The 27,583-nt window shown below is 40.9% G+C and overlaps 1 protein-coding gene across 6 annotated transcripts in view; it reads left to right on the forward strand.

Annotated features, from left to right (window-relative positions):
* Positions 1 to 27,583, forward strand: part of LRP6 (LDL receptor related protein 6) — a 112,228-nt gene that overhangs the window by 79,897 nt on the left and 4,748 nt on the right. Inside the window, exons 7-20 of one of the 6 annotated variants that reach the window (XM_086610483.1) lie at positions 341 to 557; positions 1,896 to 2,185; positions 3,871 to 4,097; positions 7,617 to 7,801; positions 9,564 to 9,890; positions 13,446 to 13,648; positions 15,474 to 15,685; positions 15,876 to 16,066; positions 20,372 to 20,581; positions 21,912 to 22,037; positions 23,390 to 23,626; positions 25,363 to 25,477; positions 26,919 to 26,934; positions 27,319 to 27,538. In XM_086610483.1, the coding sequence (XP_086466609.1) occupies positions 341 to 557; positions 1,896 to 2,185; positions 3,871 to 4,097; positions 7,617 to 7,801; positions 9,564 to 9,890; positions 13,446 to 13,648; positions 15,474 to 15,685; positions 15,876 to 16,066; positions 20,372 to 20,581; positions 21,912 to 22,037; positions 23,390 to 23,626; positions 25,363 to 25,477; positions 26,919 to 26,934; positions 27,319 to 27,538 (2,776 nt within the window). Of the gene's footprint in view, positions 1 to 340; positions 558 to 1,895; positions 2,186 to 3,870; positions 4,098 to 7,616; positions 7,802 to 9,563; positions 9,891 to 13,445; positions 13,649 to 15,473; positions 15,686 to 15,875; positions 16,067 to 20,371; positions 20,582 to 21,911; positions 22,038 to 23,389; positions 23,627 to 25,362; positions 25,480 to 26,918; positions 26,935 to 27,307; positions 27,539 to 27,583 lie in introns of all 6 variants that reach the window. The other 5 variants (XM_086610482.1, XM_086610481.1, XM_086610484.1 and 2 more) reach the window with 5 other exon arrangements.

A 27,583-nucleotide genomic window follows, 5' to 3' on the forward strand; every position in this document is an offset into this window, starting at 1 on the left:
AGCCAGGACTCCTTGACATTGTAAGCTTGTCTTCATTCGTGTAAAACACAGTGCCTCCCATTTAAAACTGAACCTAAGGCAAATACAGGGAATGTTGAGTCGTAATTTCACTGCTTATGAGACTAGCCTTATACATAAAGGATCCTTTTAGGTTAAGTACCTGTTGAAATGCAGTCTTTTTTTATTAGGCTGCTGTGTAACACTGATAGCATTTTAATGGCTAGGAGATTATTTTTTAATTCGAAGTCTAAGCACGGAGCAGCTAATTAATTAATCTCTGATAAATAGTGGCAGAATTATTCTGTATACATAATAAGTTTATGTTTGTGTGTATCCATAGGTCATGAATGCTGATGGAACTGGGAGAAGAGTTCTGGTGGAGGACAAGCTGCCTCATATCTTTGGATTCACATTGTTGGGAGACTACGTTTACTGGACAGACTGGCAAAGACGCAGTATCGAACGTGTGCATAAGCGCACAGCAGAGAGAGAGATCATCATAGATCAACTGCCTGATCTAATGGGCCTGAAAGCTACAAACGTCCACCAGATAATTGGTGAGTGAGACTGCTAATCAGGCAAGTAAAACAAAGTAGAAAATTTCAGCAGTGCTCTTCTGAAGGTATGACTTTATACCAGGTTAGATTTTTAGAAATGGGCAGAATCCAGTTTTATTGCATGATAACTGCAAGCTGCAGTTTAGTGGGATGGGGTAGGTCTTTTGTGAGGTGCTTCGGTTCTCTAACTTGGAAGAACATCAAGCTGGAAAACAACCAGGCACCTCTCCAAAATCAGTAATTTTCTGCTTCTTAAGGAACTGGAGCAGCTTATAGTTCTGATGAACAACCCTGGATCCAGTAAGGGGGAGAAGGAGGATCATGGAAAATGAGAAGTTCTCTTTGTAACAGCCAGCTATTAGCTTAGCCCAGCTGTTTATGAAACTACAACTGTAGCAGCTTTTCATCTTGCAGTCTGAACATGTGCTCCCAGTATGTGAAATCTAAGAATGAACCAGTTTTAGCCTGTTCAGTGCCATTCACGTTAATACTGCAAAATCATCTTTAAAAATAACTAGAAGTACTTTCTGCCCTGTAGTGTCTGTGGTGTAAAAAGGCAGGATTTAGTTTTACATTGGCTATCGTTGACTATCCAGACATGGGTAGCCATGCAACTGTGGCACAGAACTCATCACATTCCCTGAATATCCTGCTGTATGGCCAGGACTTTGCAGCTTCTTGCTACCATGTCCAGGTTGTACCCCAGCAAATTATCGAAACGTAGTTGAGGTGTATCTTTGCATTGCTGCTACCATGTTAACAAGATGCCCTAAGGTGCATGTTTTAAATGCAGCTCTTTCCAACTGTTTGGCTACTTGAGCTTGGTAATGCTTGGCCGCTCTTAAGGTACGCGAGTTAGTATTGCAAAGAGCTACTTTACTAGCATCCCGGAGAGAAGAGGCTGTTGAATGGATATGAAAATAGATCTGCAAATTTTCCATCTCTAGGAACACAATTGGGGTATGTAATTGAACCAGTGCACTGTAAAAGGCAGCAGAACATATGCTTGTTTATTTACATACGTACTGTTTGTTAAGTGCTTATGTTGTGAATCAGGAACATCAGTAGCTGTTGGAGTCCAGAACCCTTCCCCTGCTGCTGGGTTTGTTTCATGGGGTCAGGAAAACAAGTGCTGACTTTCAAGCCACGTAGAGAATAACAGTTGTCTAAAGGATGAAGGGAAATGAAGAAAATCTAATTAATTCAGAGAATAAAAGGTGAAAAACTGTACATGTTTCTTAAAGGACTCACAACGTCATTGATGCATGTGAGGGCTGTCTTCATCTTCCAGCTGAAGTCATTTTGCAATGATGGCTTTTGCTTTTGTTGCACGCTTAGGTACAAACCCTTGTGCGGAGGAGAACGGCGGCTGCAGCCACCTTTGCCTGTACAGACCACAAGGCCCTCGCTGCGCTTGCCCCATAGGCTTAGAGCTTATCAATGATATGAAGACCTGCATTGTCCCAGAAGCTTTCCTGCTGTTTTCTCGGAGAGCAGATATCAGACGAATCTCTTTAGAAACGAATAACAACAACGTTGCTATTCCGCTCACTGGAGTCAAGGAAGCTTCTGCTCTCGATTTTGATGTGACAGACAATCGGATTTACTGGACTGACATTTCGCTGAAGGTAGAGATTTATTCCGTATTGGCTATTTGTTACGAGGTTCTTGAGATGCTTAAGAATGGATTGACAAATGCAATTTACAAATTCAAGGGATAGGTAAAAGAGCTTGTTCTAACTAAGAATGGCATACGTTTTCGTTATACTAGCAACATTCTCTCCTATAAATCATTTAAAGCTAATGTATACATTTTCACATAAAGGCTAAGTTTGCAAAAATAAAGGTTTTTTTTGCAGAAAGCTGAGAAGAATGCCATATGGCAGGAAGTTTGGGGGATCACAGATGTTTTGCCAGATACGTTTAATGGGGGGAAGCTTGTCTTGGGTCAGGAAGTAAAAATGGGTCTTACCTATTCATTAACTTACATAGCTACTGCACGTGAGACATATTATGAATCACAGCTTTTGTAAAGCAGGTGTAGGTTCTAGAGTGATAAATTGGAAAAGGTTGAGGGTGGGTGTTTAAATGTGATGGTTAATGGAGTGACAGAAATCGGTGTATTGTCTGTTTGTTGTCTCTGTTAGCAGTGAGTCTAGTTGTTCCCTTTGTTTTTCGTGGGCTGTAGATGTAGTGAGAATTGTGAGCACCAAAAATTAGTTTTTAATAAAAGAAAGTTTCTGCAATTGGGTTGAGACCTATGCCAACAATAACTCATGGACCTTTGCAACTGAAAAATCATAAAAGTTAAAAATACAGAGTTTAATGAGTTTGAGAGAGGTGACTTGGCTGAACTCTCTGAGTATGGTATTCATTTGAGCTGTGTTTGAAATAAAAATAAAGCAATGATCTGATGAATTTTTAAGGGTGGTACCAATGAAGACTGAGATACAAGCTTCCCTGCTGTGTACTGTCACAAACTGGCATAATTAGCAGATAGCATCCAAACTGGGAAATAAACAAAAAAAGAATAATCAACTTTTGTGTTAACTTCTGATGGGTTACGAGTATGAGGAGCATGTGTGGAGGGCAATATTAAGGGCACTGAAAGGAAGCCCATGTTTGCCAAATGAATTTTGTACCATCCTAATATTCTTCCTTTAATTTCAGACTTGGAAGTGGTCGTAGTAAATCAGGGAATGCCTGAACTCTGATATAGTACTAAAATATAATCCTCTCTGTATCTGCTATCACAGGCTGATCCATGATGGCAAGAGTTAAGACGTCTTTTTGAATAAAAGACCAAGAAGAAATCATGCCTAGTGAAATTAAATTGCCATCAGTACTGAAGCACTTGCACTGCTGAGCTTATCAGCCGTTAGGTTGTTTTCTATTTGCCATTCTGTCCTGAACTTTTTCATTAGGCTGCTTTAAATATTGTTCTGTGGTATAACATTGATGCTTTTGTATAGTCCTGGGAGGGCCAAAATATTTCCCCCTTCGAAGCTGGCAGTGAGTTATTAAGGTCACTTTGGCATGTAGACTACTTAATTGAACCAGACTAGTTATCCCATTTATTTCCCCAGTGAAACGCTATTGTAATTGACACAGAATACATTCCTAGAGTACAGTAAATCATTACTTCTGAATAGCAGCATTGTTCGCCTTGCAAATAAGTAGCATATTGTAAGATCCTCTTTCCTGTGAGATGCCTAAAATCTGAAAGTGTTTAAAATGCAACAAAGAAAACAACCAGCCCAATGACAGACTGGTAAAATTTCTAATTTGCCTGTGTATCTTTGTATCCCTGCAGACCATCAGCAGAGCATTTATGAATGGCAGCGCACTGGAACACGTAGTGGAGTTTGGCTTGGATTACCCAGAAGGCATGGCTGTAGATTGGCTGGGGAAGAACTTGTATTGGGCTGATACTGGAACAAATCGTATAGAAGTGTCAAAGCTGGATGGACAGCATCGCCAAGTGCTGGTGTGGAAAGATCTCGACAGTCCCAGGGCATTGGCATTGGACCCTGCTGAGGGGTAACTTGCTGATTTAATTTTATGTTTATGAACGGTGAAAAACAACATTGTCATGCTTCCTCTAGGGCATGTTAGTTAGGCACCACATGTAAATCCTGAGAGAACTGAGCTGGGGAATACAACCTGGTTGTATTTATAGTATGAGGGCTGGAGGAATACGCTCTTAATGTCCCGAATAATCATTAAGAATACAAAAAAAAAAAAAAAAAATCAGAGCAGCTCATTAAAAAGGGATTTATATTTAGTTTTTTAATTAACCATAGAATCAAAGTAGTTTTAGGTTTATGGAATTCATTAATTAGAAAAGGACTATAGCATTGAAAAGAAAATATTTGTCCTTTTATAAATTAGGATCCTTTTTATCACAAGTTAGGGTCCAATAAAGGTATTAAATGATTTAATTTTAGAGTAGGGGAGTGAAGCTTATTGTTCGAGAATAAGGAAGGTGTTTGTTTCTTCAGATAAGGAGGCCTTTTTAATTGGTATGGACAAGGGAAGCAAGGACAGAGAAACAGTGGAAACAATTATCCTCACCTATCCCCAAAACAAAAGGTTTCCTGAGAAGAAACTTCTCAGATGGATTGAAATGTAATAGCAGAAGTAGGGCAATGAGCAGGGGAGGGAGGAAGGAGTGGGGCAAGGCAAAATTATTTACCTTCTGAAATAGCTTTTCTACGATGAAATGGTCATTTGACATTAATTATTGCAAAACCTTTTTGAGGTTATACCAGCATTGTACTATTGTTATTTTGCAAATGGGGGAACTTCATTTTCAAGTGTTATGAAATTATCACAGTTTCCAGTGACACTGCAAGAGTTACAGCAACGCAGAGAACTCAACACGTTACTCCTGCTTCATTTCAACAAGGTGATGGCAACTGTCGAAGTGCTCAGTCGAAAGGCGTTCTGCATTGCCCCCAGTGGGACGTGTAGATGGAGTTCAGCCCTGATGTGCCAGAGGTAGCCTGGACGAGTCCATCGGAGAGAGTCCAAGACCAGATTTTTAGATCCAGTTACTCAGTTGTAACAAAAGATTGCTACAGATGATTCTAGTTTTGTGCTGGGAATAGTTTTTTTCCAAGGATTTTTATACTTCAATGCTTTGTCTTTTCACCACAGACCAGAAAAAAATTTTCTTTAGTTTTGAGCCCAAATGCCTGTTTTTTCCTTTCGTCTTATAGCTGAACTTGTTGTTGTACTTTATACAAATATATATAAATAAATATATATGATAAATACACTATATGTAAACATACTATGTTATATATAGTATATATAAATTATATATACCATACATTATATGTTATATATTATATGCAGTATAATGCATACTATATATAGTCCCACCGACTGGAAAAGGGGAAACATAATAATAGGGAACATCTCCCTATTTTTAAAAAGAGAAAAAAGGAGGACTCAGGGGAACTACAGGCCAGTCAGTCTCACCTCTGTGCCCAGCAAGGTCGTGGAGCAGATCCTCCTGGAAACTGTGTTAAGGCACGTGGGGAAAAAAAGGAGGTGATTGGTGACAGCCAACATGGCTTCACTAAGGGCAAATCCTGCCTGACAAATATAGTAGCCTTCTACAACAGAGTTACTGTATTGGTGGATGAAGGAAGAGCAACCAATGTCATCTACCTGGACTTGTGCAAAGCATTTGACACTGTCCTGGATGACATCCTTGTCTCTGAAATGAAGAGACATGGATTTGATGGGATGGACCACTCAGTGAATGAGGAATCGGCTGGATGATCACACTCAGAGACCTGTGGTCAATAGCTTGATGTCCAAGTGGAGACCAGTGATAAGTGGCATTCCTCAGGGGTCAGTATTGGGGCAGGTGCTGTTCAACATCTTAGTTGGTGACATGGACAGTGGGATAGAGTGCACCCTCAGCAAGTTTGCAGATGACACCAAGTGGTGCGATGATAACGCTGGAGGGAAAGGATGCCATCCAGAGGGACCTTGACAAGCTGGAGAGGTGGGCCTGTGCGAACCTCAAGAAGTTCAACAAGGCCAAGTGCAAGGTCCTGCACATGGGTTGGGGCAATCCCAAGCACAAATACACACTGGATGGAGAATGGATTGAGAGCAGCCCTAAGGAGAAGGACTTGGAGGTGTTGGTGGATGAGAAGCTCAACATGAGCCGGTAACGTGTGTTCGCAGCCCAGAAAGCCACCTGTATTCTGGGCTGCATCCAAAGAAGCATGGCCAGCAGGTCGAGGGAGGTGATTCTGCCCCTCTACTCTGCTCTCATGAGACCCCACCTGGAGTACTATGTTCAGCTCTTGGGCCCCCAGTGTAAAGAGGACATGGAGCTGTTGGAGTGGGTCCAGAGGAGGGCCATGAAGGTGATCAGAGGGCTGGAGCTCCTCTCTTACGCAGACAGGCTGAGAGAGTTGGGGTTGTTCAGCCTGGAGAAGAGAAGGCAGGCTCTAAGGGGACCTTATGACAGCCTTTCAGTACTTCAGTGGGGCCTACAAGAAAGCTGGAGAGGGACTTCTTACAAGAGCGTGTAGTGATAGGACAAGGGGCAATGGCTTTAAACTGAAAGAAGGGAGTTTTAGATTAGAACTAAGGAAGAAATTCTTCACTCTGAGGGTGGTGAAGTACTGGAACAGGTTGCCCAGAGAAGTTGTAGCTGCCCCATCCCTGGAAGTGTTCAAGGTCAGGTTGGATGAGGCTTTGAGCAACTTGATCTAGTGGAAGCTGGCCCTGCCCATGGCAGGGGGTTTGGAACTGGATGATTTTTAAGTCCTTTCCAACCCAAACTGTTCTATGATTCTGTGAAAATTGTATTGGCTTTACATTTTGGAAGAAGTGACTAACTAGCCACTGAATGTCAAATATACAGCCCTCCCTACTGAACAGTGCCTGAAGAAAATGTAAACATGTACAAGTCCGTGCTTCTGCCAGATGAGGCATAAAACGGCACGTGAGTGCGTAATATAGTTTGTACTTTTGCTCCAGTGGAAACAGCATACCGTTTTGTGTCACTCTGCCTTTGACTGACATGTAACAGACCGTCATGTAGCTGATTGACTTAGTTGTGTGGAGATGAGCAGTGACAACTATCAACAAGAGTACCCTGCGTATCTGCCTTCTGGTATTCCTTCAATTGATGGACAACCGAATGGAAACAGAAGCTAAGTGCCATGGAAAATACCTTGCTAAATAACCAGATACAAATGAAGCTGCCCAGCTGCCAACCTTTTGCTTCCTAATTGGTGTGCATGACTTAGTTAAGATTGAAGTGCTTTCATATGGAACTTGCTGGTGAAAATCCAACTCCAAGTGGAAAAAATAATGTTGGAAGCGTTTTGAGGAAACTTGACACACTTCCTTGCTTGTATTTTGAAAAAACATTTAGTGTGATGAGGATTAATAAATCTTGAATTACAACTCTTGTTTTTCTCTTATTCTTTCTAAGGATTTTTGTTTTGTTTTGTTTCTCCCCTTGAGTTCTCTTTTGGATTGAATGTGATGATTTCTTTTTTTCCCTTACGTCCTTTTGATCAGGTTTATGTACTGGACTGAATGGGGCGGTAAGCCAAAGATTGATAGAGCTGCGATGGATGGCAGCGAGCGGACTACGTTGGTACCGAATGTGGGACGTGCTAACGGCCTAACTATTGATTACGCCAAAAGACGACTGTACTGGACTGACCTTGACACCAACCTCATAGAATCCTCCAACATGCTAGGTGAGCCCTAGAGCCCTGGGCAGCGTTGTGGGGATGTTGCTGCTTTTTCACAGTTCCCCATGGAAAATTACTGCTTAAATAATGTAAAGAATCACGTCTTAAGACAAAAATAGATTTTTTTTCTAAACTCTCACACTTTTAACATTTGCTTCTATAATTGATGTTTATGCAACATAGCATTTAACGAGGCCTTGATTTTTCTTGTAGGCGACAGAGTTGCTCACAAAGTTAATATTATACAAGCTGTATGTGTTTTCAGTTATATGTAGGACAAAGCTGTCAACTTTCAGTGTTTTGGAGAGTCTTGTTTTGCTGCTCTTAAGAGCACTAGCAAATACATAACAAACACTTCATCATCGGTAGAAAGGTAGAGAGAAAGCCAAAATAACAACAGCTTATTGGACAGTTTTCACAGTGTAGTTTTAATACAGTTTGGTTTTTAATCTTTGTTGATATCCTCAGGGTTCAGGCTTTTTTTTCCCCAATATCCTGCACACTAAGGAGCCTTTCCTGGCTAGTACTGGTCACCAGAGGGGCTCTCACACTAGGATCTGTGGGATTGTTTCATAAACTGGTTGTTACAGCAAAATGGAGGTGAACTCTTTTAATCTTTCACTAACCCAAGCCCTCTCAGATTTGCACAATATCTTTTTTTTTAAAAACTTCTTGGCACCCACAGGAGCGGACTGCCTTGTTGTGTGCCAAATCACTCAAATTAGTGTTATCGCTAGCCAATATTTAAGGCTGAAAGAGTTAGTGTGCTTTAAAAAGTACATTTGCAGTGCTGGAACAAAGCTAGAAAAAGATCAAAACAGGAAAATGCATTATAGGAATTATATGTAATGCAAAAGCTTTTCTTCAGCTTCTCATGTGTTCTGGCGTGCTGTTGAGCCTGGCTCAGTGCTCCCCTGTGTACCGTGGAACTGGACACAGCATTAGAATTTCATCTTCCCTGTGGCTCGTGATGGCAGAGTGCAGGGCTATGCGTTCTCCTCTTCTCTATGCAAAGAGGGAATGACTTCTCGCTTCATAATCTCCTGTTTGTTTTCTGAGACTAGACAGTAGGATGTCCTGTGGTAACAAAGTGATTGAAATAACATTGTGGAAATCATTCCCTGCCCCAGCCTTGCCCTGCTCCTTAAGATCTTTTAATATTTCCACAGTATACACAGTGGAAATACACTGTATACACTGTATTCCACAGTAGCTGTTTCCTACCTTAAGTTTGTGACTGCTCTTTCCTGTTACCACATTCCAGAAACAGATTAGTTTAACCATGTGCATTTAATTTTTCTCATAATACGATGTAGAATTTCATTAAGCTCATAACGATCCTCTCTCTGTAAGCAGCAGGCAGATACTCAAATGAGGTGCGAGAGATGCTGGACTGGGAATACAGTGTCAGGATCCTGTATGTCCTTCAGAGGGATACTGTTTGTTTCAGTGAGGAGGGAAGGAACAGAATCTTTCGCGAGAGCCCTGATCATTTTAAAAACTAACACTTTGCTTTAGTAAAGTACATTCTCTTTTGTGAATCGCAAGCAGGATTAGCACATTTCTGGGATAGGCTCTGAGACTTCAGGATGATTTTTTGAATATTACACGTTATTTTATAATTTACTTTAAAAATAATGAAATAGTAACTTTAAAGTAATTCTGTGTTAACCTTTCTGTGCAGAGAACATCTCCAACAGTATTAAACATCATATCGTTTTGTCCCCTTATAAGTCTGCTTTTTCTCTCCCTTCTTTTTTGGAAACAGGCCTTGACCGTGAGATTATAGCTGATGACTTGCCTCACCCATTTGGTTTGACTCAGTATCAGGATTACATTTACTGGACAGACTGGAGCCGGCGTAGCATCGAACGAGCCAACAAGACCAGTGGCCAGAACCGAACTATCATCCAAGGGCATTTGGATTACGTTATGGACATCTTGGTCTTCCATTCCTCCAGGCAGGCAGGCTGGAACGAGTGTGCCTCTAGCAACGGTCACTGCTCTCACCTGTGCTTAGCCGTCCCTGTCGGTGGTTTTGTCTGCGGCTGCCCAGCTCACTATTCCTTGAACTCTGACAACAGGACTTGTAGTGGTAAGCTGTAGTGAATGTAAATAAAACCCAGGAACAGATGAGTTCAGTAACAGACGCAAGCATTGTACTTGGAGGAAAGAAGAGTTTTATTTTTACATGAAATAGTGAAGCTTGTTTGTCAATAGGCCGAGCTAAAGCTAGCTTCTGTTTTTAATACCAAGCATGTAGTTGAAAAAATTTTGGCTCCTTAGCCTCCCTTCCTCTATTGGAAGCAGAAGATATGACTAGATAAAGATGGCAATGAAAATATGTGGTTTTCAATATAATTTTCTAATACCAAAATCCTACTGATTTTAAGAGAAGATAGGATATTAGAAGGAAAAAAAAAATAGTCTTGCAACATACTGGTATCACTGTAAAATAAGAAGAGTGACTGTTAGTGAGCCTTCTCAGTGACTCATCTAAATCTGTGTAAGCAGGAAGGCTCAAAATGCTTTTGGTTTTGTATCTGTCTGTCAGACCCTCCTCAAGTACTTGTTTACTTGCTTATTTATCTGCTTCCTTATTTCTAATCTTGCCTGACATGAAGGATATGTGATAGTTGAGTCTGTATTCTGGACTTTGTGTAGTCTTTAGGTGGTCAAGATTTAATTCTATAGTACCTGTGTTTGCTGGCCGATGAGATGCTGAGGTGGGCCACTCTTGTACTCCCAAAAGCATTTCCTCCTCAATGAGGAGAAGCTGGATTCCACAGCCTCCCCAGCAATCCAGTTTTCTGATCTCAGTGCTGCTAAGCCTCGTCTTTCTTAATGTTGTGCAGAGTACAAACTGCAAGGCCCCTCAGGCTGTGTGTAATTAGTTTCTAACCAAATAATTTACCCATCTCTCAATAACTGGCTGCCAGTGACGCGCTCATGATTTTGGCAGCCACACTGGATGGCTGATTTCCACTGGTGTCGTTCAGATTAGTCAGTGGGCGAAGAGATTCATGGTACAGAGAGACAGATTGTATCTCATCTGCATTATGTATGAGTAGAGAAATCCAACTTTTGTTTTAAAGCCAAAAGCAGGGCAGCTTGTTCCACGAATGCCGCCTCATGGCATTTTTTGAAAATCATGCTCTTTCAAAGTCTGCTTTTCCACCCTCCCCATGTGTCCTGTGCTTCTCCTTTCGTTTTTTATTACAAGGGGAGCTTGCATGACAACTGGATTTTTCTATTCTAACACTCACACCTTCCTGCAAGTTAGAGGCACGGCTGGCACCTCTCCGGTGATAACTGTGACTTCATAGGTGGAGGAATTTCACTTCCAGCAGAGAATAAGTAGCAAAATGATCAAAGGTCATGTTTTCTTGTGAAAATGTTCTTGGAAACAAAGCAAGGAGAAAAATACAGGAAATGTGAGCAAATAGAACTGTTTCCCCACGGTACAGTTCAGGGCTGTTCGTGAGGTATTAGGAGTTTTCCTTCTGCCATGTTCAAACCTGGGAACTTTCCAACTTCTCATTGTAGGCAATTGGAGACTTAGGCTTCTCTGCATAGAATTTAATTTTTTTCTTGGCCACTCTTATTGGATCATGAATCATTTTAACTTTCTCCTGCCTGTTTTACTTGCTTATGTACTCCTGAACATTATTATTAACCCAAGCCCTGTCTAGAGGCCAGTTCCTCCCTTCTGGTTCACCCTGGTCATGAGTGCATAGATTCTTTTAATTATGGGAAGGACACACTGCTCTGATGAGATCTGGTATCTCATCAGACCTACCACGTGTCGTGAAGTCTGAAGGCAATGTTACACAGGGGACGTGCTCGTTGCACTCCATTTGCCTGCCAAAAACATAGTTAAAATATGTGACTATTGGGAGGGAGAATGATGAAAACTGGGAAGGGATTTTTGAAATTGGTACCGTTTCAGAGATGCAGGGACTCAAGGGGGAAAATTCTGCTGTTGCTTTTTATAATGAGCCATCAATTCAAAATTGGAAGCCAGACAATCTTGGACAGTGAGAGGGGGGTCTTTGGGGAAAAGCGAAAAGGATTTTAGGTGCTTATGATGGTATGCTTACCTGCACTGTTTCATCTTAAACATTTTTCCCTTTCTATTATTCCTCACTGCTTGGTAAGAGTACTCATGTTTTCTGAATCTATTATTTTACTGTACACATTCATACAAACTTTGCTTTCCTTTTTTTTGTGCTTTCTTCTACAGTTAAGAGCTAAGTAGAAGGCAGCTTAACTTATTGGAGAAATGCTTGAAGAGGAAATACAGGTTTTCCAGAAAGCAAAAGCACCTTGCAATTAGGACTGATTGTTGTAGGATGTTAGGATTGAGTGTTAGTTACCAAGGAAACTCCCCTCCCCCTTTTTTTTTTCCTAGCAGCCAGAATAAATGTTCAAAGTGTGTGCCTAAAATAACAAAGCAAGGTGGTGATATTCTCTGGAAGACTTTTGCTACCTCCCCTTTCCAAGATGCTGCCTTACCTGTTTTGCAGGCTGGATTGAATGAGTGCAGTGTCCCACTGCTAATCTCTCCAGACTTGTGCTGTAGAGAATTGATTGTACAAACTTCAGGGAGGCTGCAAACTGCATTTCTGGCTGCTGACTCTTGTGCCATCTTGCACAGCAGTGGCTCCAGGTAGACCATTATTGAAAAGAATGCTGTGAAAGGGAAAATGTTTTAATTGCCTCCTCTGATTTCTGACCCAGTTATGTAATACAAGGATAATTTCTTTTTAACGATACATTAAATGCCTTTTGCACTTACTGTAAGCTACAGCAGGTAAACTACAGCTATATGGGATGGGAAAGTCTCTTATTTTCCGATGTTTGATGTTGTTTATAGGAAAAAAAAATCATTTGTCCAGGACATCTTTGCTGGGCATCTGGAAAGCTGAAGCAGAGCGTCAGATTTTTTTTTCTGATTACAGATTGCCCAGATGAGCATGTAGAAATAAGCAAGATGCTTAAATTTGACAAAAGGGAATAGATTTTTCTCCAAAAATGCAGCCTGCACCCACCTAAGAGATTTTCCAGTGAATTAGGTGTTCCATTCTGGTGCAGGCAGAAAGAGGGTTTGTGGGAACAGAACTGAACCACTCTAATGGCAATCTCTGTTCCCTGGAACCTCTAAATAAGTAACCAGTGCCAGATTTTGCTTAGCTTCCTCTGCAAGTAGAGGAAAGCAAACCTAGCAAAAGGTTCAGCTTTGGAATAGTGGAGCTGCATTTGCTTGGGACCCCTTTAGAAAGAAAGTGGATAGTTCCTTGAGGGGCCTGGCCGACTGTTCTTCTTTGAGGTGATTTCGACAGTTGTCTTCACATTCATTAGTCCTACAACTTACAAAATTATCTTTGCCTGTCACATCCATGTTCAGATATTTATAGTAAAAAGAGGTCATTGGAGAGGCTTTCCAAACCGATCAGAAGTTGCAATTTTGTTTGTTTGGTTTCGTTGTGCAAGTTGGGTTTTTTTTTTTGGCAAAGGAAGAGAGAGAAGAGGAATGAAATAACAGATATTGTCTGGTTACACATAGTAGTTGTCATTATTGAACATACAAATACCCAATGATATTGCTATGTGTAACCCTTTCACTTTACTTTTTTTTTAACCCATCAAGCTCCTACAACCTTTCTGTTGTTCAGTCAGAAGAATGCAATCAATCGCATGGTGATAGATGAGCAGCAGAGTCCAGATATCATACTCCCTATCCATAGTCTCAGGAATGTACGAGCCATTGATTATGACCCTCTGGATAAGCAGCTGTACTGGATTGATTCTCGGCAGAACGTCATCCGGAAGGCACAGGAAGACGGCAGCCAGGTATCCTACGGGTGATAGAATTACTAAAAGATGAGGAAGGCATGCCCTACACCCAACAATGAATGATTGTATATGAATAATTTAGATACATGGACTTCCTGTAGATTACAATCTGTCACTTGCAAAACAAGTGACATCTGGAGTTTCTGGAGTCCTCAGTAGTAATCTGGGAGGTGCAGAAGGAAATAAAACATGGAAAACTAAGGCCAACTTAAAGATACTGTTGTTCACAGTGCATTATTTGCTCAATGCTGTCTTTTGGATGAGGGCTGTTGGAAACCCATCTTTTAGAGAAGCGAAACACAGATGGGAAGGTTCTTCAGAGAAACGGAGTGTGTCAGAGAGAAGGAAGAGTTGATGAGCAGGGTGGAGGGGCATTGACTGGAATGAAGAGGGTGGGACCTTGTGAACACACAACTGTGTCTGAAGCCTCTCAGGTTCTGGTGGGGATAGGAAGAGAGTTGTTGTCAACCACTGAGGCACTGAGCAAGGAGGTTGAAACTAGTGACCTGTAAGAGAGATAGCAGGCTTGGGAAAATGTGTTTGACTGGGGAATACAGAAAAAGTACAGTAGGGTAGGAGGCAAAATGTGATACAGGTTTAGTGAGGTTAATTGTGAGCAATGACTGCTTTTCACATTTTAAAATAGATTTTTTCCTTCCTGATTTTTTGAATGGGGGAGGAGCAGGACACTAAGATGAACACGGAGGTGCTCTATTCAGTTTAATTCGTGAGAGTGTGGTTTCTGGTGGTGGGTGTGGTGGTAGTGGGATCCTGCTGAAACGCCCTTCAGACTTCACTCTTAATTTAACAATGGTTTTAATTTTGGAATATCTAAATAATTTAACGCCCAAAACTAGTCAAAGGCACCAGGTTTTTGCCAGCTTCAGCAGAATAAACAAATTTAAGTCTTGTAGGCACACCCTTTCGTAGAGGTGACAAGCCGAATAAAGTTAGGCAAATGTTATGGTGAAGTTTAATTTGGGAATGAGAGGGTGGAGGCCGCTCACCTCAAAAGCATGAAGTTTTCCAAAAAGATTATGTAAGGATGTGTTTTGTGAGATATCAATGCTCTTAGGATTTTTTTTAAAAGTTCATGAAAGATGTTGGTTAGGTTCACCTTTCACTATAGGGAGACTATGTGGTTTCTTTCTGAAAAAATAATAAATTTAAAAAAAAAGGCACATGAACTCCAGAGGTCTGGACCAGTAGAAAGCCAGAATTTTGAAGCAGAAAGGTGTTAGCTGGAAATGCTGTAGCTGATGTCCTTTTGGTCTGTTGGAAGAGTTGCCTTCCCATTTATTATTCATCCGTATGTTATGTCCTCCAAGCGTGATGGCAGCAAAGGTGGAGAAGAATAAGGCAAGAATTTCAAGTGCTGTCTGGCATCACTTTGCCTGTGTTTTTTATCCTTTCAACTGCAGCTTTGGGAATTAGTGGTGATGCATCTCTGTTGTAGAGTGCTAAATGTGCTCAGTTCGGGTCTATCCAAACTGAACTTAGAGTTGTCAGAAAGCAGAGGAAACGTGGAAGCTGACCCTGAATCTTCAACATAGGGACAGTTTGAATCTATTGGTCAAACTTGCTAAATCTTATGAGCTCCAGCTGACTTACATGACTGCCATTACAACAAATCATCAGGACTAAATGTCTATATCTGATCAAAGGTGTTGGTGGGGCAACTGGACGTGAGTGTCTCTTTGCTTTATGACAGTATTTTGGCCACCTCCTTATTGTTTGATGTGTTATATCCATAGCAAATAAAATTACTCACATTGGATCAAATTAAATGCTTTTCTGTGGGTTGTTTTTCCTTCCTTTGTAGAGCCTTACTGTTGTGACAAGTCCAGTTCCCAATCAGAACCTAGATATGCAGCCCTATGACCTGAGCATTGACATCTACAGTCGCTATATCTACTGGACCTGTGAAGCTACTAATGTGATCAATGTGACGCGCCTGGATGGGAGACCCATGGGAGTGGTGCTCAGAGGAGATCAAGATAGGCCCAGGGCCATTGTGGTGAATCCAGAGAAAGGGTATGTAGCTGAAATGATGATGTGGGGAAATTGAAGCTGAAGGTCTTGAGAATCGAATTGTTTTCTTGCTACTAGTCGGTTTCTATTTGTCAGAATGAAAACATCTTTGACATGTTAAGATGTCTTGGTCATACAGTGAAAATGTGGAAAGATCAAATAAACTTTTTTCCTCTAATCATTCCTATTCCAGATACATGTATTTCACCAACCTACAGGAAAGGTCTCCTAAAATTGAGAGAGCAGCATTGGATGGAACTGAACGAGAAGTCCTTTTTTTCAGTGGTTTGAGCAAGCCCATAGCCTTAGCTATTGACAGCCAGCTAGGCAAGTTGTTCTGGGCTGATTCAGACCTGCGAAGAATTGAAAGCAGTGACCTTTCAGGTAGAGTAGCACTTTAATTCAGTGATTCATTTCTGTGGTGTGGGTGTGGGGGAATGCAGAGAAAGGTGTCTTCTTTTCCTTCCTACTATAAACAGTCTGTACTGTGATTCTAATCGCTCTCTAAATTCCCAGCCAGGGAATGTGCATGATTCATGCAGTGTGCCTTTACAGTCTCATGCCTCTATGATTTGCATTATTAATTGCTACACATGCTGTTTACTTCAGTTTCTCACTACAAGACCTTCGTGTGGTTTCCCAAAGTCAGTTCACAAATAAATTGCAGCAGTTTTGGAAAGGGGAGAGATAGGGTTGTTTTTAAAGGCATTGGTTTTGGTGCAGTAATCTGTCAATCAGAGGAAAGTTTCCCGTTAGTGGAAAAATCTTTCCTGCAGAGTCAAAGCAGCAGATGTGCAGGTCACTTATGTACCTGTCATTTAGGGTGGAAATGATGTGAGAAGAATAGAGCAGATCTAACATCTCTTTGTTCTCAAAAGGCAAAAAAACTCCCTCTTCCAGCTATGAAATTCTCTTTGCCTGCTCCCTAAGGTTGGTTATGCTGCTTGTCTGACCTCCTCTATGAGTTGATTCAGCTCCCTTAACCACATAAGCAAAACAATAAACTACGAACAATATACAGTAAAAGAGAAATAGAGAACAGTGTTCTGTTGGTTTGGGAAGCTGAATTGGTTCAGCAAGAGTCCAGCAAGCAACCAGAACTGGAGCAAGAAAAGAGGCAAAATCATGCTGTCGGATTGGGTGAGACAGACTGAGATGTCCCTTGCTAGCCAGATCCAGCAAGCTGCTGGATCAGCTCAGCTGTCTCATGTGGCTTTGGTAGTAATTTGTTGTGATACAAGCTAGGCTGGATGTTGCTGATGGGAGTGCCAGGATGTTCTGAGCACATATGTACCCATCTCTGTTAGGTGATGAGATATATGCCTTCTCGTGCTGCTGCTAGTAGAAGGCAGTGGCAGAGTTTCTCCTTCCTCTGCAGTTAGTCCATCCGCAGTTTGAATAGTCCCTGAACTTCAGCTGAGTGTTATTCTACTATCTATTCTACTCTCACTAGTGTAAGTACACACATTAAGGAAATGGGGACTCTTTACAATCTGTGAGCTAGTTTGAAAACTTAGCAAGAGTATGGGAGTTTGTAGTAATGTGTTTCATGGATGACATCACACCTTCGTTCAAAGTAGCAGCATGTAATCCCACTGGCACCAGTGTGATTTTCAGCCTTTTCTTAAGCTGCTAGAATAAATTGTTGTTTATTCTGCAAACATTCTAAACATTTCAGTTTTTCTAGATTATTAGAATTGAGGCGTTCCAAGATAGTAATTTTTTTCAGTGATAAGCGTTATGTGTCACTGGAAGATTCAGGATGACTAATGTACTGTGATATCCTGACTGTTTACTGTTTTAAAACACAGAAGATGAGCTGAGTTGAGTTAGTGAATTGTTTGTTTTTTTTTTTTAAAGACGTGGTATGGTGTATCCTGGTATGTTCTAGGCTATCTCAATCCAGAGTCTGCATGAGTAAAGTAATGGGAATCGGCAGAACATCATATGTGCTTTGTTTCTCTCTGCCTGTTATCTGCCAGAGATTAGGACACCAGAGGAGCAGATGAGTCTAAAATTCTAATCCAGTCTGGTTTTAATGATTCTGCTTTTTTTAAAAAAAAAAAAGATGCAGCTGTTGGATCACCAATGTTGTGTAGTAAAAGCTCGCCATGTTTTCGAAGAACATGAAGAAAAATAATTCCAAAATCTCTCTTGCTTTTTGGCATTTGCACCGCAAATAGATTGCTTATAATCGCCACGATAAATTGCTAACTGCTGAGATGCATTCCTGTGCTTAGGAATGCTGATTAATAGGCTCTTTTGGCCGGCGGAGTAATTTTTCTGCGTGTTAGCTTCTTAAAAACATGCACAGTCTCTTGTGCTGTCGACTCTGTAGATGCCAGTACCCATAAAGAGAAGGAGAGCTAGAATGCCTTTTATGTGATGCAGTCCTCTTCCTCCCTGTCCTTCAGGCATGCAGTTAGGACTCGGTTATGCTGCCCAAATGGGAGATCCTGTTGAAGCTAACCAGATTCTTCACATGATTAAGGGGTTGTTTATGAAAAGATGTCTGGAATTAGCTCCCTACCATGGAAACTATTTGGAAATTAGTTCTTCTATTCCAGAGTAATTAGTGTGATTTGGAAATGTCTAATGATTCTGGAATTAAGTAATTTTTATTTGGAAATAGTGAGCTACGGGTGTGTCCTGATTTTTGTATTTATTTGGTTGGTTTTAAGTCTTTTTGTAAAAGGTATTGCTGGAAAGAGAATGGTGATGCCAGGAGACAAAGCTCCTCTTAATCGCATCTCCCTTTCATCTGACATTCGCAATAAGGGGACTAGCACCCTGATGAGCCAGCTTCGGATTTTATTGTTGATTTATGGAAGGAGGGATTTCAGTGTCTCAGTTTAGTCAGAAATAGTCAGTTACCCTTGGTCACAAATAGTAAAAAGAAAGATTAAGACATTAAGGGAGTGAAAATTTTAAGCTTCAGAGTGTTAGGAGCATACTGCAAAATGCTGTGCTGATTGACATGGGCATGGCAGAGCAGGGCATGTACAGACTTCATTTGGGTAGGTCGACATCTTAGTTTTGACTATATTCCTTCCTGTCATCTTTGCATTTTCCCCTATTCCCAGCTTAGCCTTTCTTCTCCTTAAGATGCAGGTTACTGTTTCTTAGCTTTTCCCTATACAATGAGTCATGTATAATGGGGGTTAATAGACAGTTACAGTTATTTAGTTTGACTTACATCATTCAGTCTTCTAATTTCTACATCAGTCTGGGTATAGCCTCCTTCAGAATTCATCAACGTCCTTTCTTAATCAGATTGTTGCTGGTGTTGTTCCAAAGTGGTGGGCGAGAGCCCAGTCTAGCTGAGGATTAATGTTTGAATTTCCGTGTCCTGCTTTAGATGTTACCACTTGCTAAATGTTTGGAAGCTTACTTAACTTCTGAGCTCTGTATTGATACCTGAAAAGTTGGTGCAATTGAAATTGAACAAATTATAAAATCATAAGATATATGTGTCTCTTGTCACGTAACATTCTCTTGTTATGGTAGAGACATGGTAGAATTTTTCTGTGGTGTTCAGTTGTACTAGTATATTTTTACAGGACAAAATATGAAAACTTACTGGAAATTGTTTTGTGGATGAACATATGCAAAGCTATTGTCTGCTGTAGTAAAAGTGAAAAATAAGCATAGCAGTGAGCCCAGATATCTGAAATACCAGGATTTATATGTAAATTTTCAAGATGTGGCCTAATTTTAGACTGCGTGGTATTGTTTCAGCATTTCAAAATTGAAGCAGGTACCTTATATTTGTGAGTAATTTTATGCTCAGAATCTGATAAACCTCACTGAATTATTTGAGTGTTAACGACCATGTCATATCATGTAAAATAAACAAAGCATGGATTAAACCTCACTCTTGATCTCTCGGGTTTTGCATAACATATTTTCCTTCTGAGTTATATAGTCTTCACTGTCTTTGGACAGTCTTTAGTGATACCTTTAAAACAGCTGCAGACTGTCTTCTGTTTATGTGGTGTTAACCATCAAGTGTGACAGTTGCTCTTGACTATATTTAATGCCAAGTAATCTAGCATAGAAGTCAACAAATAACTCTTCAGAGGTGTAAGGCTAAAGCCCCTTGGCGGAAAGTAAGTCTTCACTAGGAAGAAAGGAGCGTTCCCAATTTAGCTTGAAGACCTTAGTGAAGATAATGTAGTTGAAACAAAAGAATATGAGGAAGTCAGAAGTCAAGTGTTTACCTTAATCTCATAATTCATGTGAAAAGTACTAACTGCCTTGTCTTCACTTGGATTTTATCTTGAATTAGTTAACTCAAGCTAATAATCCATCTTCTTATTCCCTGTTGTATGCCAAGACAAAGCAGTTAATCTCTCCAAAAAAGGATAGAAGAATGGAAAGAATTACCAATTCCCATCATATCGATGAAAGACTGGATAGGCTTACGAGAGCCCCCAACTCCAGATGCTTCTTAAATACAGTAAAAGTATTTGAAGCACAAAAACTGTCATCTCAATGAAAATAGAAAAAAAAAATTGATCGTCTGTCTGCAAAATGCATCAGTCTTGTATCAGAGGACCCAGGATTGCTTGTGGTTTTACCTGGTAGTGTAGAAGTAGTGGAAAATAGTGGTGTGCGCGGTGTAGAAAACGTTTGCGATAGCTCAACTGTAATCAACTGAAATACTAAACCACTCCTTCCTTTCTGCAGGTGCTAACCGGATTGTTTTGGAAGACTCTAACATCTTGCAGCCTGTGGGACTAACAGTGTTTGAAAACTGGCTCTATTGGATCGACAGGCAACAGCAGATGATTGAAAAGATTGATATGACTGGTCGAGAAGGACGTACGAAGGTCCAAGCTCGTATTGCACAACTCAGTGACATCCATGCTGTGAAAGAGCTCAACATTCAGGAATACAGTAAGTGCAATCCCTGTTTGCAAGTGCGAACAGTGCCTGTGGGGCTCGAGGCAAGGAGTGGCCGCAGAGAGATGAGCCTGTTTTGCCTTGTCACTGATCGACATCAGTGCAGATCGAAGGGGCCAGAAGCTGGTATCAGTTTGTGTCTGTTCATTGCCAGGTTGCAATTAAGTTTGTTTCCTTCAGGCAGTTGGCAATGAACTGGAATGCTATCACAAACCCGGCATCACGTTTTGTTGCTGATGACAAGCCTATTGATAGTCCCTTACAGGCATCTGGCATTTGAGTCTCTGTAGGCACAGTGGAAATGTCCTGTTACCCCTAGTAGACGATTTTCTGGATTATGGCTGTGAGATACTAGTGAGTTACTATTAGATTTTTACTCCGTTTAGGCAAGCACAGCTCTCGGGGCCTGTTACCAGCAGTAAGTATTCCAGTGGACTCCCTGCCTTGAAGGCAAAGTGAACAATTTTTGTTGGTGGCAATTTGTATTGAAAGTAAATGACAGAAGAGCAACACTGCATTGCACAAAGGAAGTGTTAACAATTTGTGTTGAACATGACTACACTTCTAGAAGTTTTCTGTGTACCAGGATATAGCCTTCCCGCACGCACACTCACTTGAAATGATGAGAGCTGGATGGTTAAAGTGGAGCTGCCATCATCCTGGAGGAAATAGGCCTAGTTAATAGGCTGTGGTGCATGCCTTGGAGAAATATGTAGAAAAACGTCTGGGGATGTTTAATTAAAGCATCACTGCAGACTACTACTAGTTTTGTTTGCTATTAATCTCAGTACATCTGTCAGGAGTTCCAAGAGAAGTATGTTGTCCTTATTAAACATTAAAATGAAGAGACATATTTATCTAGAGCATGTTAATTTGAGTTTCAGAGACAGTGTGGAAGCTTCAGAATTCATAAATTAGAAAGGTTTACTTTTTTAATGGTCTTTGATAGAGAAAATGAAGTATGGAATCCAAGGCATATTTTTGTATTATGAATGCTACTGTTTTTGCTGCAGAACTAATTCTACCTCACACGAGAAGCAAAATGCTTTGAGTATTGTTTACTGTTTTGGTAGACCCCATGGCATAACTCTCACAATGTTTCAGATCACAAACAATTATTGATGTGCACGATAATTATTGATGTGTGTAAAAGCAAAAAAATGCACACAACAAAATACAACTTTTTCAGAGTTGTTTTTAGTAGTACTCTCCCCAGGGCGAAGAAAGTCATGGAGTCTTGTGAGTCCAAAGAAATCACTGAAAGGTTGGAAAAGAGGTGGGGATTTCTTGTCAGTACTTGTCTGTCTTATTTTTAAAATCACAGGACAACATCCTTGTTCTCAAGATAATGGTGGCTGCTCGCACATTTGCATCGTGAAGGGCGACGGCACGACGCGCTGCTCTTGCCCAGTCCACCTTGTTCTGCTGCAGGATGAGCTGTCCTGCGGAGGTAAGTCCTTCCCATGCTCTGTGTCCCTGAATGCTCAGCTTCTGAGATGGGGGGGTCTCCATCTTTAGGGGTGGCTTCTGAGCAGAAAGAATGTGACAGCGCAACAGGTGCTGTTAGACACTTTTACACGCTTACCTCTTCCTTCTCCCCCAGCTAAGTATTGAGAAGGAGTAATAGGAGAGGAAAAATTCACTAGTTGACTGTTGAGTAAGGATTTCTGTCCACCCTTTCTACTTAAGACCACTGAATTATTTCAACTTGATTATTTTAATTGTATGATTTTTATTAATTTTTTCTATGACACTGTATGTTCTCCTTTTTCAAATAGTGATAGATTCTCATGTTCTGGCATATTGCACCATGTTCGTGCCATTTTATTCTTCTCTGCTGTCCTCTTCAAACTTGCCCTGTGCGTGTCTTTCTGAACTGCAGTCCCAGAAGGGCGAGTTGCCTCCTCCATGGTGATACTGCCGCTGTAGCCTACGCCCTTGGTGTCTCCAAGGGTGAGGTTGAAAGGAGGGAGAGGAGGGGCACTTTGGTGCTTGAGTCTCTTTATGCCACCCCACTGAATGGATTTATTATGCAATCTTCTTGCCATCAAGGCGACGTGTGGTCTCACAGTGGAACAAGAGCTAACATAATCCAGATATTTTCTCAGAGCAAGTTTAATACCAGGTCAAAAAGCAGAGGAGGAAGGGGGGATTAAAAAAAGGGGGAAAAAAAACCCTACGCTTGCTTACTGCATGAGATTAACAGTTACTGTAGTAAATGTTAAATAACAACTAACAGCTGTGTTGAGATAGTGGGACTTGACTAGATGGAGCAGTTTTTTATTGTTCTGAAAGAGTTCTGACTGAACAGAGCAGTCGAGGGCACATAACTAGACATTGAGTCACAGTGCATCCATCTGCAGCACATTACATCCTTTTAACGTTTTCTGTACAATGACTGTCGAACATTAAAAAGAAAGTAAGCCATCGGTTGTGTATACAGTGATGTTGCAGGAAAGGGGGAGTAGAAAAGTGTGTTAACTTTAAATGAAGACTTTTGAAGACCTATTAAGAGTGTAAGAGGCTGAAGGGGGAGTGGAAGAAAATAACTGTGTTTTGAATGTGCGTGTTTCTCTGTTCCTCTTGTTCTTTGCATGATGAGCCTGCATCAGTCACAGGGGGCTCGAGATATGCACAAACAACTGCAGAGGCAGTGGGGGGTGGAAGCTACCTTATGATGTGACACATTTATCAGCTGCTTGATAAATGAAAGCAGCCGAGTTCTTCTTGTCCTTATCTGTCCTGGTCTGCTGTTTGTTCACCTGGATTTTTAATTTTTGTTTGTTTGCTTGATTTTTAAAGAACCACCAACATGCTCCCCTCAGCAGTTCACCTGTTTCACAGGTGAGATCGACTGCATCCCGGTGGCCTGGCGCTGTGATGGTTTCACTGAATGTGAAGACCACAGTGATGAAAAGAACTGCCCAGTGTGCTCAGACACCCAGTTCCAGTGTGAAAGTGGACAGTGCATAGACAGTGCTCTCCGGTGCAATGGAGAAGCAAATTGCCAGGACAACTCAGATGAGAAGAACTGTGAAGGTACAGAGGATCTTTCGGAGTGTGATGAAAATAAAGCTGTCATAGGGACACTATGGTAGATACCAAAGTTATCACTGAGTAGGATTTGGAATGATCCAAGGTTCTGCTAGTTTTTTAACTGATCTATTTGAATGGGAAATTATTTCACAACTCCATACTTTTGTTTCTCCACCTATGAGATAGAAATAACACTGTTCTCCTTCACAGTGATTTAATCTCCGTTTGTGAAAAGTACTGTTAGAAAGATGATATGTTTTTAACCTCTAAAAACCTGCTAACTAACTGGGAGTGAATTACAAAGTGGAGCAAACCTTGTCATAGTTTTTTTCCGTACATTGTACTGAGTAAAGGTCGTGGGGTTATTTATTTTATAATACCTGAACAAAATTAATTTAAGCTTTTGTGAGTAAGTGGGAGTGAGACACAGATGAGATTTCTGGAGAACTCTTCTTACAGAGCACAGCAAAAGAGAGTATTTAAGCTGTCATTACAGAGGGAAGTGCTATTGCCAACACAATGAGACTCAGCTTCTTTTAATTTTGGAAAAGAGAGGTTATGCTGGCGGAATCTGAACTACCCCACCACTATACAACGTGAAACATGAGCAAATTCACTCTTTCCCCTCTGAGCAAGTAGTGAGGAGTTGTATTGACAACTTGTAAGCTTGAAAGGATGCCTCTTCTCTATATCCTTCCAGTACATTTTCCTTCTTTGAAGAGGCTGTCTAAAGGTCCTTGAACCAAGGCTGCATTTCTTTCCAAAAGATGTGCTCCAGCTGAAACAAAAACATACAGACTGATGTAGAAATTCCTGTGTGATGAAAAATGATTGTTAGCCAGATGAGATGCTGACATCTGAAAATATGTTGTGTAAGTTGGCTTCCCAGTTGCCATCTAGCAACTGGAGATATCAGACCAGGGGCTGTTTATCACCTTCAAAGCGGCCCTTTTATTCAGAGTATTCAAGTTGATTACAGATCAGAAAAGCCTTTAGTTTAAATTCTTAATTCAACTGAAGTCAGAAAGAATTTCTGGATTTATGAGAAACAGGAGGCAAAAATATGTGTAAACAACAGCAGTCAGCACCTTGCCTGCAGCACCTTTTTTCCCCAAGTGGTAGTTTATGTTTTGAGTGTACTGGCAAAGCTCCAGTTTTATCTTCTGTCTTTCATTTCGGCTTAAAAACATAATGTCAAGTGAAATATATTGTCCCATGATCAAGGAGTTTTCTGGTTTACAGGAAGAGCACAAGGGCATTGAGAAACCACATTTATCTTTCTTAAACAATTTCATCATCATGGTTCGGCAGATTTATTTTTAATAACTTGATTCTTCTCTCTTATATTACAGTAAATGCTTAGTGTTGGAGATTCTTGTAGTAATTTTGCAATAACCATGTTCTGAGATAAGTCCCTGTGTTCTCAGTGGCCTTCTGCTTCTGAGTTATTTTAGTCAAGGTAACTTTATTTTGTAGTTTTCCTATTTTAGATAGGTAGTAAGGACCAGGTGCTCACTGTGCAATATCCTTGATAGAACACTGAATCACTTTTCCTGCATGGTTAGCATGAAGGACTTTTGTGTGCTACTGGCTACTTCAAAAAATGAAGCTAGCAGCAGGCTAAGCTCTCCCAAGATACTCTCGATTGTATGCTTTGGTGTCTTGTTTTCTTACTCATTTTAAAGAGTGGAAGTCTTTGATACTGACTCCTGGTGTGTGTGCGTGGTTTCTCTTTCCAGTGCTTTGTTTAACCGATCAGTTCCGCTGTGCCAGCGGGCAGTGCATTGGGAAAAGCAAGAAATGTGATCACAACCTGGACTGCAGTGACAGCTCAGATGAGCAAGGATGCTGTAAGTGTAAAACCAGAGACTAGAGACTTGATTGCAATATTCAAAATTTGTTTCTTACCTTCTCTATGAGTTAGATTTTATTCTGCCAACCAGACTGAAATAATTGTTCTTAAAATGGACGCTCCTGCTCATAACTGCTGTCATGCAATTAATGCACAACATGGTGGCATAGGAATAACAAAAATAACTGGTATTCTGAATGAGTAGTCTCTGAGGCAGAGCAGGCTAGTAATTTTTCCACTTACCTTTTAAACTTTTAAAAGAAAGAAAAGGTTTGTTTTGCTATAACCTGTTAGTATGCTGAGATGGTGCAGTGTAAAAAAATATCTTCCTAGCAGCATGAGACTTTTATATGTAACTGCTCCGCTTCGTGCTTTTCTCATCCAGAGAATTAATAGCAGGTGCTTTTAGAATCAGAGAAGCACTCTGTTTACAGAATAAACCTTCTAAAATGTCCTTTGTATCTTGAAAAGATGTAATTCTGAGCTTGATTTATGATTTGTAACGTGTGATATCCCCTACCTTGAAACCTCCAGGGCTCTGCAAGAAAATCACTGCCTTTAAAATTCCAACTTGAAAGTTCATTTTCACTGTTGGTGCTTTAAAAGAAATTGTAAATAGGGACATCTCTTCTTGTGTTAGAGATCCGTATATCACAGTTGACACACATGTAACTTGAAAATGCAAAGCCAGAGTTGGACCCTTGATCTTAAGAAGGAGTAATACGAGATGTTCTGTCATGCTACCAAGTTATTAGTGACATTATCACAGACATGTATAGTTATCTTTATTATAGTTCATATATTTTCTGGTTTTGTAACAGAGGATGGAAAATTAGCCCACCCAGAGTAAGACTGCAGTTGTCACTGTCCCTCTTCCAGTATGATCAGAAGTCTGTTTACTTATCTCTGTAGACTGTGACAAGCTGGTTAAAGTGTGGGGTTGGTGTTCAGGGAGAAGAAAATGTGTTGAGGAAAAGACTTTCAGTAATGGATAAGATGTAAAACACTGACTAGAACAGGAAAATACTTTAAAGTCTGCTTTTCTTGTCAAATTCATGAAGCACAGGCAGGGGGTTGTCAGTTATTCCTGGAAATGTCATTGCTTAGGATTGGTATTGTAGGGAAAGCCACTCATTTTGACTGTTAAATAATCATTTCAGATACAGATTCCATATAAGGATGGCACCTCCAGAGCTGATGCTCAGCTACAGCTGTAACTGTCAGTGCGGGTCAGATGTGGAATAGGTTAGGGCGTTTAATAAATAGCAGCAAACCCAAAACTCATAATTGGTGCATCACCTCCACTGTTCAGCACAGTGGAGAAAAGGGCGTGCCAGTCTGTTACACTGAGTGATAACCTACATGCGTATGTGATGAGGTGCAACATGAAAAGTAGTTGTCATCGTCTTTAATGACAAGAAAAAGCATACCTGGAGTCGCCAGCACAGTGCCACCTGGAGTCGTGTCTGCAGGTCTTGTTCATCCAGCTCAAAGGGTAGCCTCGCCTGTCAGCATGAAGCGAGATCGGGACCTGGTTCATCAACCCCCTGCACATGCACGTGCTGTTCATTTCTTGTCATTTGTGATTCAGAAACCTCTCTGCATGTGTGGAGATCATCTTGTGTACAGGTAGCCCTTATGGACACTCAGAGTCTTTAAACAGAGCTGTCTCGGAGCCTCTTTGTTCCTCCCATATATTAATTTGAAAGCTGTTGTCTGCTTACAGAAGAGGTTTTTATTCTTCTTGTGTGTAAAGATGTCAGGAAAACTAGTGTTCATACATGAAGCTGTTGGATTAACTTACACAGTCTGATTTTCTCTTTCCCTTTTAGACACAACGGAGGAGCCTGCACCACAGCCAAACAACACAATAGGCTCCATCATTGGTGTGATCCTTACAGTTTTTGTGGTTGGAGCAATGTACTTCATCTGCCAGAGGGTGCTGTGCCCACGCATGAAGGGAGATGGGGAAACAATGACCAATGATTACGTGGTGCACGGACCAGCCTCTGTACCCCTTGGTTACGTGCCTCACCCAAGCTCTTTGTCAGGGTCTCTTCCTGGTGAGTAAATGCTGTGATCCTTGTGCTGCTCTTTGGCACCACATA

This window comes from Tauraco erythrolophus, chromosome 4, assembly GCF_009769465.1.
Source record: "Tauraco erythrolophus isolate bTauEry1 chromosome 4, bTauEry1.pri, whole genome shotgun sequence".
Classification (NCBI taxonomy): Eukaryota; Metazoa; Chordata; class Aves; order Musophagiformes; family Musophagidae; genus Tauraco; species Tauraco erythrolophus.